Source organism: Monodelphis domestica, chromosome 4 (genome assembly GCF_027887165.1).
Source record: "Monodelphis domestica isolate mMonDom1 chromosome 4, mMonDom1.pri, whole genome shotgun sequence".
Classification (NCBI taxonomy): domain Eukaryota; kingdom Metazoa; phylum Chordata; class Mammalia; order Didelphimorphia; family Didelphidae; genus Monodelphis; species Monodelphis domestica.
The window spans coordinates 217,432,001-217,446,272 of NC_077230.1; the positions used below are offsets into that span (position 1 = coordinate 217,432,001).

A 14,272-nucleotide genomic window follows, 5' to 3' on the forward strand; every position below is an offset into this window, starting at 1 on the left:
TGTAGTCCATGACTCCTTTATATGCCAAAAACAAACAAAAAACAACTGATGATGCACTAAGATATAAAAAAGCTCATGAGAAAAGGCAAAAAGGCAGATATAATAAACAATTCAGACTATTTATATATATATATATATATATATATATATATATATATATATTTTACTATACCTCTGATTTCTTTGTAGTGGGGAGTTCCTGTTGAGTAATTTCTTCTAATTCATCATCACTTGCTCTGAAATTTCATTTGCCCAGAGTTACAGCCAGTATGTGTCACAGGCACAACTGAGCCCAGGTCTTTCTGACTCTATGCCCAGCTTTCTAATCATATGATTATTTCACTTGAAGCATAAAGTGCTTTGTCAAAATACAATATTCATTTGTGTTAAAAAACCCCAAAAAGTAAAGGCATGTGAAGTCTCTTCTTTAATTTGATCAAAATCATATGTTAAAAACTGAGAACTATCTCTGCAATGAAAAAAAAAGCTCTAGAAATATTCCTAATATAAATAGGAGTAAAATAGGATATAATATTTCTTCATTTTTCCTTCATATAATTCTGGGAATGTTAGCTCTAGAAATTAGACAAGTGGAAAAAAATGTATAAACACCAGCCAAGAGAAAACAAAAATATCCTCATCTATAGATGACATGATGATTTACTTAAAAGACCAAAAAGAATCAGGAAATAAACTAAATAAAATTATTAAAAATTTTAGTATGATGATACAAAAAAGTCACAAAAATGATCAGCATTTCTCAATAATAATAACAAAATCCAGGAAGAAATACTAACAAAAGAAATTCTCATCAATAAACCTACAAAATGTACACAATATCTGAGGGCTAACCTACCAATATAAAACCCAAGATTTCTATATATGCAATTATAACATAACCTTTACAGAAGTAAGGGAGGGAAATGAGGAGATAATCAATGCATATGGTTGATTCAAGATAATGCCATTAAAATGGCAATTCTACCTAAAATAAAGATTACCAATCATATGACCAAGAGCACACTTTTTTAGAACTAGGCAAAATAACAAAATATCATATAAAAAAAGAGGGAAAAGTACAGTTTTCATGACTTTTTACCATTTAGACCAGCCATTTTTTAAGTCATAAGAGTGCTTCTGTGGTGTTTAAAAAAATGTAACTACACAGAGGCAATGTAGTACAATGTGAAGAATACTGGGAATTGGAAGACCAATATCCTATATATATAACTTGCTATCTGTGTGACCCTGGGCACATCATTTAAACTCTCTGATCCTCAGTTTCCTCATCTGTAAACTGAGGGCATTGGGCTAGATGACCTACCAAGTCCCTTCTCTCTAAATCAATGATTTCTCCAGGATGAATATTCCCAATATTGCCCTAATGACATAGATTATCCCATATCTTCTTTATCTAACCAAACCTATAATATAGAAGCATTAGAAATTGCCTTTTCTAACCAAGTGAGTTGCATATTAATTCATACTTAACTTTGACCTCATCCTTTCAGTAGAAATTTTACAGTATCCCCCAGTCATTCAGGATATAGCTGAAATTTCTTAACATCTGGGATAGTTTGTTTGGAATTTAGCTAATGTCTTTCTTTGGGGTAAATGAGTAATATTAGTTTTGTGTTTCTAATTTCAGGAAATTTGTAGGCAGATGTTAATTAAGCCATAAAACTTGGGACTTGTTATTGCTTCCAATATTTATTTTGAAGAGGTTTTAGTAAAGATTTCTCAGAGTATGTTCCAACCTATGTAAATTTAACTCCTCCAGAGAATGGATACTATACCATTTCAATGTATCTATGACCTTATTGGTGTTGATATTCCCTCCAGTGGTGCCTGTGCAGTTCATCTACATTTTCCCATAAGTTCTGTAAAGGGATCCACATCCATATTGGTTTTTTCCTGGGTTCTCTTTATGCTGTTTGGATACTAATGGAGCAGGTAGGTTGTTCATTAGTTATTCCTTCATCTCATCATATACTTGGCCCATTTCTTCTCTTCCCAATAATACATTTTTAATACAACCTTTACACCACTTTCCATGAAAAATTCCTTGTTTTTAAGGTTGCGCAGCTTATTCATGCTTGAGTCACCCTGAACCTCTTTGTTTTTTTGGAAGTGGAGGGTGATCCTAAATTTCTTTAGAAATATTAGTGTTCCATAACTTGCAACCATACACCATGACAGGAAAAGTACTGTTATTAATAAAAGGGACTTCTTTTCCTGAGAAAAGAATTTTCTGCAATTTCTCAAAGGATCTTCCTCCTGTTTAATTCTGGGTTCAGCTCATTAGCTACTTGCTTATATGTCAAAGATTTAAAAAATTCAAATGATCTAAAATAGATGGTTCATCAAATTGTATATCACAGTCTGGACAACAGGCATTATGTATCCACCTTTTTTTCCTATGTGGATAGTTAGACCAAACTTTTGAATTTTTATAGATCTCTTTTAGCAGGCCAGATGACATCCAAAGCTTTGATGAATTCAGCACAACAGATACATCTGATTGTAGAATGGTACATTTAAGAGTTCTACATTTAGAATCAGAAGACCTGCATTCAAATCCTGCCTCTCCAAGTTTCTATTTTTGTAATCTTGAGCAAATCATTTCAATCTTTTTAGGCCTGTTTCCTCATCTGGAAAATGAAAGGGTTGGACTAGATGGCCACTAAGCTCCTTTTCAGCTGTAAATCAACTGCCTTATAAAAAAGCCCTCCCCTGCTTGGACCTTGTTTTGGATTTTCCTAATACTGTAGCAAATGCTTCTAGTGAACACAAGTCTCCTTGTTTTCTGCTTCACTGTTAATATTAATTCTTAATGATCACAAGGTCATTGAACATCTTTATTCTTAAATTTTCCAAGAAATCCAAGACACATTTTGTTGGAGAAGAATCTTTAAAGTGGTACTTTTCTCTCATTCAAATACTTAAACAAAAAGTTTAATCAGGGCTCTTGAACTTTCAGTTAATTGTGTTATGGAAAAGGCAAAGTCTATTATGTAATATTGCTTGTGAAAGGCTTCCTCTTCCCTTTTAATAATTGCCTTTTCAAAGATGGCCTTGGTGATTGTATGGAGTATTTGTATGGGTAGTATGTATTAATATGCTCTTTTTAGGTAATAGCAATAACTGATATTATTTTCCCATATCATTTGTATGTCTCCCTCCCTTAAAAATCAATCCCTAAACTCTCCCATTCAGTATTGATAGAACTCTTCAATAAATACTTAATGTAGTAATGCTTTTTTCTCATCTTTGTTTTCTTCAATGACATTTTCACTTTCTGAAAAAGTGAATCTGGAACTACACTGATAAAAGTCCAAATGTGATAACTTCACTGCTCTTGTTGGTGAAATCAGGCTATTAAAAAACCCCAAATATTCATAGATGATTTCCATCTTTCTTCTATTTGTTGTCCTCATTTCAGCTTTATCTTTAAATGTTCTCACCATGACTTTGTGTAGCAGATTCTTTTACCAAGCTTTCTTCATCTTGTTTTACCTCATTGTTTTACAAGGCAACAAAATGATGATCTTGCTTCATCTGTCACCAAAAAATTGTATAAACAAATTAATTTTCTAAACTTGTGAGGATTTTTAGAGGTTATTTTTTTGTTTCTCCATCATGTTTATTTATATATCAGTTAATTTTTTAAAATTAATGCCATAATTGGTACCAATGCCCCTTCCTCTATTCGTGGACAATTTTAAAAAGCATCAAGAACTTATTTAAATATGTTTAATTGGGATTATTTTCATTGCATAGCATATCATCTTTTCATTCTTATTCTTTCTTCTCATAAGTTTATATAGATTTGTTAAAGAAATTCTTCCCATCATACAAATACATAGTTTTTTGTGACATTTTCTGTCATAAATCATTTTATATGACGGGAAAAGAATGATTTACATATGTTATGACATATCTTTAAAAAACAAAGTTAAAATTATTTCTATATCTTTTTAAAGAAGCAACCTACCTTAAAATAACTTTTCCTTTTTATTGCATAAGTAACAAATCCTATGCCTTTTTCTTTATGGAAAAAAAGACATTAGGTAACAACAGTATAATGATTTTCCTTATTCTATTATAGTCCATTTTGCATGTCAATCTCTATGAGAAATTAAAACTCCATGGAAGAATTCCAAAAATTTTTTAAAATGTTTTTAAGTTAAAACAATTTTTTATCAAAATTTAAAGGCAACTTTCAGGATAATATGGAAGGGAAATTAATTCATTATAACTGCATGCTGGGGAAGGGGGCACAGCTTGATACAATTTCAACATTCAAAATAAATAAAACTTGAGAAAAGCCAGTTTAAGGCAATTGGTAGACTCAACTATGAAAAGTTGACTGATTCCATTAAAGGCATTGCTGAGATTTTTTTCCTTTCTGTCCTTCTTAGGCTTTTAGTCATTCATATTGATTCTACTCCATACTAAACCAAAAGGTTAAGTTTTATAAAGGGAAAATATAATTAAATATGTAACTTTAAAATATTCAGATAAATATTTTATTATTTTACTATTATTTTCCTTTATTAAAACTATTTTGAATTGTTACCATAAAAGCAGAAAAGGTTAAAAATAGCTGACTAGTTATACCTAGAATATTCATAATAATAATAAACGATAAAATCATATAAAATCATAATTTTATATTGTCTGATGAATTGTGACTCTAACTAAAATCTCTCTCTCTCTCTAGTAAATGAATAACAGAATCAAATCAATACTGATGGTTAACAATCAAAACAAATCCCTAGGTTAGAATCCAAAATCCTCTACTATATTTGTGAGCTGAAATCTGAAAATCTGAATAATCTGAAAATTATAGAATTAGATTAGATGGTCTCTAAAATCTCTTTCAACTCTACTCATTTAAAAATCAATGTATTCTCTAAAGCAGATGATTTTTTAAATAATTATATTACTTATATTGCTGGTATTTTTTTCTGAAAAATATACCTAAACTTCATTTGAATTCTTTCCAGTGTTAATTTATTATCAAATGATGTAAAATAAAGTGAGTAGAACCACAGATACAATTTATATAATAAAAATAATATTATTTAAAAAAACAATTTTTGAAGACTGATGAAATCTGATCAACACAAAGACCAGTCATTATTCCAGGACTCATGATGAAATGCATTACCTACTAAATTCCAAATAGAGTACAGATCAATTCACTTTTTTTTACATAGCCATAAGGGAAAGTTATGCTGAAGTATGCATATTTGTTACAAAGGCTTTGTTTTCCTTTCTTTTTCCACAGGGGTTTGAGGAAAAGAAGAATAGGTAAGTTTTGATTAATTTATAGATATAATTTAATTTGTAGAAAAAGAAGCTCTGAATCAAAAGGTTTGAAAATTTTTTTTATTTTTTACTATAATTCCTCCCAATAATTTATGGCATCAGGTTATTAAAAACTGATAACTATTTTTAAAAAATCTTCCTTAAGCTAAACATAATATTTCTATTACGTTCTTTAAGTAAAATTTGTTCATTTCATTAAACATCCTTCTTACTGTAGTAAAAGTACAGTAAGTAATATGAAGTAAAATTTTAAAATGAATACAAAGTAGATTAAATGATTTTTCCTTCCATACCTTCAGATTATCTGGTAATTCTGAACGCCCAGCATATCCTGGATTCATGGTTATAAAAACGGCACAAGTTGGGTCAAGTTTTAGTTCAGTTCCTTCAAACATTAGTATTTCACAGCCTGTATTAATACCTGCAGAAAAAACAAAATATTTTATACATTAATTCTCATTAAGATGACATATCATGTGTTATTGTATTTATCCTACTGACTGTTAATATAAAAAAGTAATATATTACCTCTTTGGATGGTAAGAATTTGTTGAGCAACCACAGAAAGTACTTCCAAATCAATTCTATTAAACTCATCAAAGCAAGCCCAGGCTCCACAAGACAATAGTCCCTAGTAGAATACAATAACAAATTTTGGTTCTCATACAAATAGAATATTACAAATAAAATGTTTCTTTTATATAATCTTTTCCAGAGTTTATATAATATCAAGAAAATAACTTATTCATGGTCATAAAAATAGTTTTTTCTCATCACTGGTACATTGTTCACAGATTGAGTTTCTGCCTTTGAATGGTTTAAGATTCCCAGTACATATATACATATCTGTGTTGTGGAAAGACTATGAAATGTGAAATCAGAAAACCTGCATTTAAGTATTGACTCTGCCACTTTCAACCTCTGTGATTATAGCTGTAGCTTCCATATCCAGAAAATGAAGTGATTTCCCAGGTCTTTTCCAACTATAAATAATTATATGTGGAATTTTAATATTCATCTACCTTTCCAATACTTTCCTTTCTGAAATTTACATTTAGGTTTGATTAGCTTTTTCATAGTTTCTCTAAAATATGGTGATTTAATTAAATTATGCTAATGAGAGTTTAATCTTCATATGAACTAATGAGATTTATTCTGTTTCATAGACACAGAAAACATCCTTAACTTTGAGCTCTCTTATAAATATTTGTTGTTGATAACAGAGAGAATTGGGCAACCCAATATGCAGCCCAAACCAATTATTAACCTGATATGTCAGAACACTAGACAGAGTTAGGAAGACCTGGGTTTGAAACCAGCTTCTGACACTTTGCTGAGTGACCACAGACAAGTCACTTAACCTCTAAGAATTCAGATTCCTAGACCTATATGAACTGATGCAAAATGAAGTGGAAACTGTGATATTGTGCATGGTAATAGCAATGTTGTAATGAAGATCAGCCATAAAAGACTTGGCTACTGTGATCACTGCAGTGATCTAAGGCAATTCCAAAGCAGTCATGAAAAAATGTTACGCAGCTCTAGAGAAAGAACTGATGAACTCTAAGTACGAATTGAAGCATAATTCTCTCTCTCTCTCTCCCTCTCTCTCCCTTTTATCATTCCCTCTCTCCTTCCCTCTTTCCTTCCCTCCCTCTGTTTCTGTCTGTCTGTCTCTCTTCTCCTTCCTTTTGCTTTTTTTCTGCAATATGGTTAATATAGAAACATGTTTTGCATGATTTCCCATGTATATAATTGACATCATATTGCTTGCCTTTTTGGTGGGTGGGGAAGGGGTGGGAATTAATCTGGAGCTCAAAATTTAAAAAGAAATTAATGTTTAAAAATCTTCTTAAAAAAGAAATATATTTTTGGGGGAAAAGTTTCAGATTCATCTTCAAAATGAGAGTAATACCTCTCACCATTATTATGAGGACCAAACAAGTTAATGAAATATAAAGTGATTTAAAATTATAACAGGTAATATAAATTTTAGATATTATCAGAGCCATAATTTAGGAACCATCATGTTTGAGGTAAGAGGGGGAAAGGGTGAAACCTGAAAAATGCAAGGAGAGAGATGTGCATTCCCAGAGAAGGTTTGTGTGATTCTGAAACATTGATCCCCTTTAGGGAAGTGGGAAAGATAGACCAAGGCCTGAGGGTAGGGCCATATAGAAAGACATACTGCTATCATTACTCTCTAAGGTTTGGCTTTCTTGGGAAAAGCTTCACTGTAATAACTGCTTTGTTAATTTTAACTAAATTAAAACTAACTCAGAGCATGTCGTCTGTGGAATACAAGATAGTATTCAAAAGACAACACATTTTCATTAGTTAAAATGATTCCTACATTCAGCTTCACTTGCTGTAGCATAGGACTTAGGACATGGATGTAGGGTCGAAAACCCCTCAAATAAGTAGAACAAGATGATAATAAATGTATAAAATATGAGTAGATTATTTATTTGTATACAATAATCTAAAATAACAGTATCTGAAATTAAATAAACATAAGGATCATTAGATCTTAACTACTGTTTCTTTAATCAGTTAGTAGTCTAATAACACTATCCAAATTTAATTTAATGTCTCTTATATTAAGTATTTATTCTGTAAACACTGTTGCACACATAGCTTGAAACTGTGATTGTGGAAATAAAGAGGTAATACAATACTTAAGTACTGCTCACCATTGAAACAGCCCAAAAGGATGCAATTTGTTTGCAATAATGATGAAAACATTTAGATATACAGCCAGGTGGTACAGTGAATAGAATGCTAGGCATAGAGTCAGGAAGACCTGAATTCAAATCTGGCTTTAGATACTTGCTGGCCCTGAGACTGTATACAAGTCACTTTGCTTCTGCCTCCCTCAATTTCCTCATCTGTAAAATGGAGATAACAGTAACACCTATCTCCCAGAGTTTTTGTGAAAATAAAATGAAATAATATTTGTAAAATGCTTTGCAAATGTCAAGGTGCTATGTAAAGGTTAGTACTGTTCTCATCATTCAATGATTTCTAGATAAAGTGAAATTCAATGATTTCTAGATAAAGTGAAATTTTAGTCATTCAAATGATTACGTATCCAACTTAAATATTGAGAATCCAAATATTTAAAAAATAAATAGATAACTTGAAAGAATTTTTCACAAAATGTCCATGACTTCCTAAAGGCAGCACTTCATCAGAAAAGAATGGGTTGATGAATAAGAATGTTAGTGAATGGAAAAAATGGATTGATTTTCCTGCTTCACTAAAATATATGTGAACAGCATTGCAAAATGCCTAATTATTTGTAAATATCCAAATTACTGATGTTTTCACTTGTCTTTTAAATATTTTGGGATCTCTAGAGAAAAGTCACACTCTTAAGAGATGGAACTCAGAATCAAAGTAAGTTTGGTACATACAATGAAACTTAATTAGATCTACCAAACTGTCCTAACGAATTAGGACAATTTATTGGGTGAGAATTTTTTATATTGCTTATTAAATTGGGTTTTTTATTGTTAGTGATTACTGGAAAGAATATTATGGAGAGAACTACATCTTTAGATACCTGTCATTTCTACAAGATGGTTTTATGTGCAAATACTTTAAGAGCTTTTCCTGATTTAAAGAAACAAGGAGACTTTCAAACCTTAAAGAATTTCCCCAAAGCCAGATAATCCAATCCATCAGAACAATTGAAGACAACACATTGTTTTGCTACAGCCTTTGCTAAATCTTTGGTGGTTTCTGTCTTCCCAGTACCAGCTGGACCTTCAGGAGCTCCTCCAAGATGAAGGTGAAGGGCTCCAAATAAAGTTCTGAAATTAATAAAATAAATAATATTTGGATAAAGATGTGACTTTTTTCTAGTTCAGATACAAGACAAAAGTAGTTTTACATTGCTTGTAAACGTGGGATTATATTCCAAAATTGCTTTAACTCCAAGGAAATATTTTAACTATTTAAAAATGTATTTCTCTTTCTTTTATTGCATTACCCAATAGTTTCATCTAAAAAGAAACCACAGGGTTGCTTTTGAAGTCTGGTTCTTATTTCCCCCCTTCTGTCCTTATCACCAATTAATCAACAAGTACTAATTAACCATATAATATGTGCCCCACATGGTGTCAGAAAGTAGAAGACACAATGCCTGACTCCAAGGAGCTTATAATCTTGTCAAGAAGATAAGACTAATGCATTTAATTGTGCAGCTAATTGTTTAAAGACTACTCAGTCATCTAATCCAGCTTTATAGCAGTCTACATTTCCCTAGGACACTAGTGAAATGGCATCATGATACCATATTCTCCTCAATTAACATTTCCCCTAATAAACAAAAACAGTTCACCAAATAAGAGTGCTGCATTTAAACAACTTAAAATATTTTTTTCTATTTAACATTCAGAAAATGGAAATGTATAATCAGGCTTTCTTACTGTCAGTGGTAAAAAAGGAAAAGTAAACACTATTTACTTTAACCCCTTCATAATGTAATCATCCAAATTTTCCAAATTTATTAAATGGTATTTTTATAAGAATGGCAATAAAACATTATTGTATTATTCATTCATTCCACAAGGCTTTCTTAAGTATTTATCAGGTGTCAGGCACTATCCTAGGCAGTCAAGATACAAAAACAAAAATGAAACCTCAAGGAACTTATATTCTATTAAGGTAAAACAATGTGAACACAAAAAAGGAAGGATAAAATGTATACAAAGTAATTTCTAATTCGGAAGGGCACTAGCAACTGCAGGGATTATGTAGGAGGATCCCTGAAGCTAGCTCTGGTTTTTGTGAGATGGAGATGAGATGATAACATATTCCAGAAATCAGGGGTATGATGGAATGTTATGTACAGGAAACAGCAAGTAAGCTAGTTGGATGGAAAGAGAGAGTGAAAGGTCATGTGGAAAGAGGCTGGTATGTAAGCTGGCAGAATATTAAAGCTTCATTCCAAACAGGAGAATCTGCATTTTATTCTAGAAACAAGAGCTTCAGGGGCAGAGAATGGCGGGAGTGAAACCACTCAGTCAAAATCTTGTTGGGGACACTGTCTTAGTTTTCACTGCTTTGCTCAGATACCTACATTGAGGAGATTTCACTAGTCCCAAGAGCAGCCCGTTCTACTTTGGAATACCTTTAACTAGTAGGATAATTTTCCTTACCTCAAACCTAAATTTGTCTCTTTACACCTACTGTTTCTGGTTCTGCTAAGGTCAGGCAGAACAAACCTAAATCTTCTTGATCTCCTGAGCTTTCTCTTTTTCAGACTCCACACATCTAGTTCTTTCAACTGATCAGTACCTGGTACCAACTCAAAACCCTTAGCCAGGCAATCTCTCTCTGGATTGTCTTCAGTTTATGATAGTTTTTCCTAAATGGCGTGGAACCCTCTTCCAGACACTCTTCAGTTTACCTTTATTGTTTAATCTTTCAGTCATGTCTGACTCATCATATGTTGGGATTTTCTTGATAGTGATACTTGAGTGCCTTGCCATTTCCTTCTCCAACTCGTTTTACAGATAAAGAAACTGAGGCAAATGGAGTCCAGTGATTTGCTCAAGGTCACGCAGCTAGTAAGTGCCGGAGACCCAATATGAACTCAGGAAAATGAGGCTTCCTGACTCTAGACCTGGCTCTCTGGCCACTGTGCCACCTAGCTGTTCAAGGCTTACTAAAGTGCAGTACAAGAAGACTGAAAAAAGTACTTCAGATGTGGGCTGAGCAGCATTATCTTGGATGCTGTGACTTCCTTGATACTACCCAAGATTGCAGTAGCTTCTCTGATCGCTCTGTTCGATTGCTGACTGATTCATAGTTAGTAGTCCATTCAACCCACTCACCTGCCTTCTCCGTACCCCCCCACCCCCACACACACCTTACACCATCCATCAGGAGCAAGCTGAAGGCTGACCAAGGCCTGGCTGCCCTGTTCCTATGTTCTTAATGCATGTGTCAATTATTCTCATAAAAATTTCACATAAATGAGAAAGGCAAAGTAGGCAAATGGGTCAATGGTTTTTGATATTCTCTTCAGTGCTTTTTCATTCATAATAAATTTATAGTTTCCCTCTCCAATTTTAGTATTTTCCCTTGCTTGAAAATCAATCTCCTCCTCCCCTAGAATTTTGGTTTAACTTTTTATATAAAAAACAATAAATTTTATTTGAGGACTCTAGGTTGTGAAGTTCTTGCAGTACTGGTTCACAATGTATGATTACATATTGTACCATCTGCAATCATCAGACAACTATAAAATAGATGATTGCTGGGGCAAGAGGGAATTTGGTGTGTGTGTGTGTGTGTGTGTGCATGATTAGTTTTGCTCTGGCACAAAAGAAGTGTAACCACAGACTCTGAATGTATCATTGAGTCTTGGAAATAAATGTTGACATCAGAACTGATGTAAAATAAATAAAAAAAAAACAAGGACAAGATCGTGAAATGTCAATTTGGGTTTGCAGAGTGTAAATGAAAATTATTTTTTTAAATGTAGCTTCTTTCTATTCTTATAGATGAACTTGGAGTAATAAGTTTTGGGGGCTTTTTAAAAATGGGCTCCTAAATTAATTGGTCTTTACAGAATTAAACTTAGCTGAGACCTTTAACCAACTCCTCAGTCATATCTAAACAGTCTCTTCTAGCAGAGACTCTGTAGATACTTGGTTCAGCATATTTTTTCTTACAGCTTTCTTCTCTTTATTACTAGTTCCATTTCTCTTTTAGCACATATAGGATTGTAGTGGAGTCCAAAAGATTTCATGATTACAACAACAACAAAACAACCTTTATAGACCTTTTATTTCTGTTATCTCTTTATTGTTCTCTTTCCAGTGTCATCCTGAAATGTCCCCAAGATGACTTTATTTAGTTGGATCTTTTTGTCAAGTTTTCTTTAACCTTTTTTTCTTCTACTGCTTTTATGCTACTCAGAAGCTTCCTACAATCCTTCTTTGTATGATTTACAAATGGGGAGCAGCTAGGTCACTCAGTGAGTTGAGAGCCAGGTCTAGAGACAGGAGGACCCAGGTTCAAAATTGACATCTGACACTTCCAAGCTGTATGACCCTGGGCAAGTCACTTAGCCCACATTGCCTAAACCAAACCCCTCTTCTGCCTTGAAACCAATAGACAATATTGATTATAAGATAGAGGTAAGGATTAAAAAAGATTTACAAACAGGTTTATATTCTAAACCAGGGTTACCTTTGGCATCTATATTTCTGCTTTGTTAGATAAAGACTGGACAAAGATTTAGAGTACTAGAAATTAAGTTAATATTTATGGAAAGCATGTGATTCTTTACATCCTTTTTCTCCTTGTAAGGCACTGGCAATGACACTGTAGAAGCAGGGAGGGAATAGAGGACCATTTTGTATTTTTTGTCATTGATGCATGTATTTCTTTTTTGTTGTCACCAATGAATCTGTCATTAACTGGCCATGCAACTGAACTAAGCTAATGTTAGATGGGTACAATGATTTTGTTGCCAGGATCATATTTGAAACTTTCTAGTATAGAGCCTACCCGGTCCCACACTTCTAGAGCCTCATCATGGTGAAGGGGATGATAGGAATTAAAAGCAATTACTGAGAATGCCATTATACTGGGGCTATGACAGAATTACCTACTGAGATAAACAATGATACTATGGAGAATAAGCATATTATTGTTTTCAATGTGTATTAACAAAAGAAACAGAAATTTCCTTATATATTATAAATAGGCCTTTTTATATCTTAGATGATTTAACTGAAAATATGATTTTCTATGGTAAGGCCTGGTGTATTCTATAATCATTTCTGAAATTTTTCATAGATAGGTTAAGTGTAAGACCCCAAACAACTCTTTTATTAGGGGATCCCTGAAAAATATGTTATTGGAATCAGGAATTCTAGACCATTTTAGGGTGATACTAGGTAATTTCAAAAAAGAACTCAGGATTCATTCTAAAACAGAACTGTATACATGTTAGACAGTACAAATAAACAATGAGCTAGACCCAGAATTGAATGAGAAAATAAGCTGGAATACCTCTTGGAAATTATAAAATTACTTTATTCATTCTCAAGCTTCTTCCTGAAATAAAGGGCCATCTTTTTAACACCAGAATTCTTTCTATGATGTTGTATGACTATGAGTTATATAAAATGCCACAGAATTTAAAGAATTAAAATTGAGAATCACTAAAAGAGCACAGCAAAAGAGTTTTACAGTGAACACAGGAAGGATATACAATTCCTTTTTAAAAAAGAAATTATTAAGAAGCAGGATAAAGGATGTGATCAAAGAAATGTTTAACTAGGAAAAAATTGGCTGGTAAAAGTGAAGAATAACCACTAGTTGATCTATGTACTATGTTGGTGTTCTCCCAAAGTGAGAAAGAAGAAAGAGGAAGACAATCTGAAAAAGGTCCCCAGTATGTTGAAGAAAAGCCTCCCTACATCCCTGGAGCCAACCAAGGGAAGGACCTGAACAGAGTCGCACAGGATGGCCAACTGTGGATGGGTTGGGATTTGCATCTTTGGAGGGAACACATAGCCATTAAAGGTCTGAAATAAGATTTTATAGTCACATTTGCTATAAGAAATAAGCTTAGGGGGCAGCTGGGTAGCTCAGTGGATTGAGAGCCAGGCCTAGAGACGGGAGGTCCTAGGTTCAAATCTGGCCTCAGACACTTCCCAGCTGTGTGACCCTGGGTAAGTCACTTGACCCCCATTGCCTAGCCCTTACCACTCTTCTGCCTTGGAGCCAATACAAGACAGAAGGTAAGGGTTTAAAAAAAAAAGAAATAAGCTTAAAAGTCAGTTAAGCAGTTTGACTCTGGGCCAGTCACTTCATCTTTCTGTATCCCTGGGAAATTCTTTACTACTCCAAAAGCAAAAAATAAATAAACGAACAAAAAGCTGTTGATCAACATAGGAAAAGGAAGCTCTTG

At 33.1% G+C, this 14,272-nt stretch overlaps 1 protein-coding gene across 1 annotated transcript in view; it reads right to left on the reverse strand.

Annotated features, from left to right (window-relative positions):
• Positions 1-14,272, reverse strand: part of DNAH7 (dynein axonemal heavy chain 7) — a 303,845-nt gene that overhangs the window by 184,157 nt on the left and 105,416 nt on the right. Inside the window, exons 24-26 of the mRNA XM_007494538.3 lie at positions 8,981-9,149; positions 5,863-5,965; positions 5,628-5,755 (exon numbers count right to left, since the gene is read on the reverse strand). Of these exons, the coding sequence (XP_007494600.1) occupies positions 5,628-5,755; positions 5,863-5,965; positions 8,981-9,149 (400 nt within the window). The remainder of the gene's footprint in view (positions 1-5,627; positions 5,756-5,862; positions 5,966-8,980; positions 9,150-14,272) is intronic.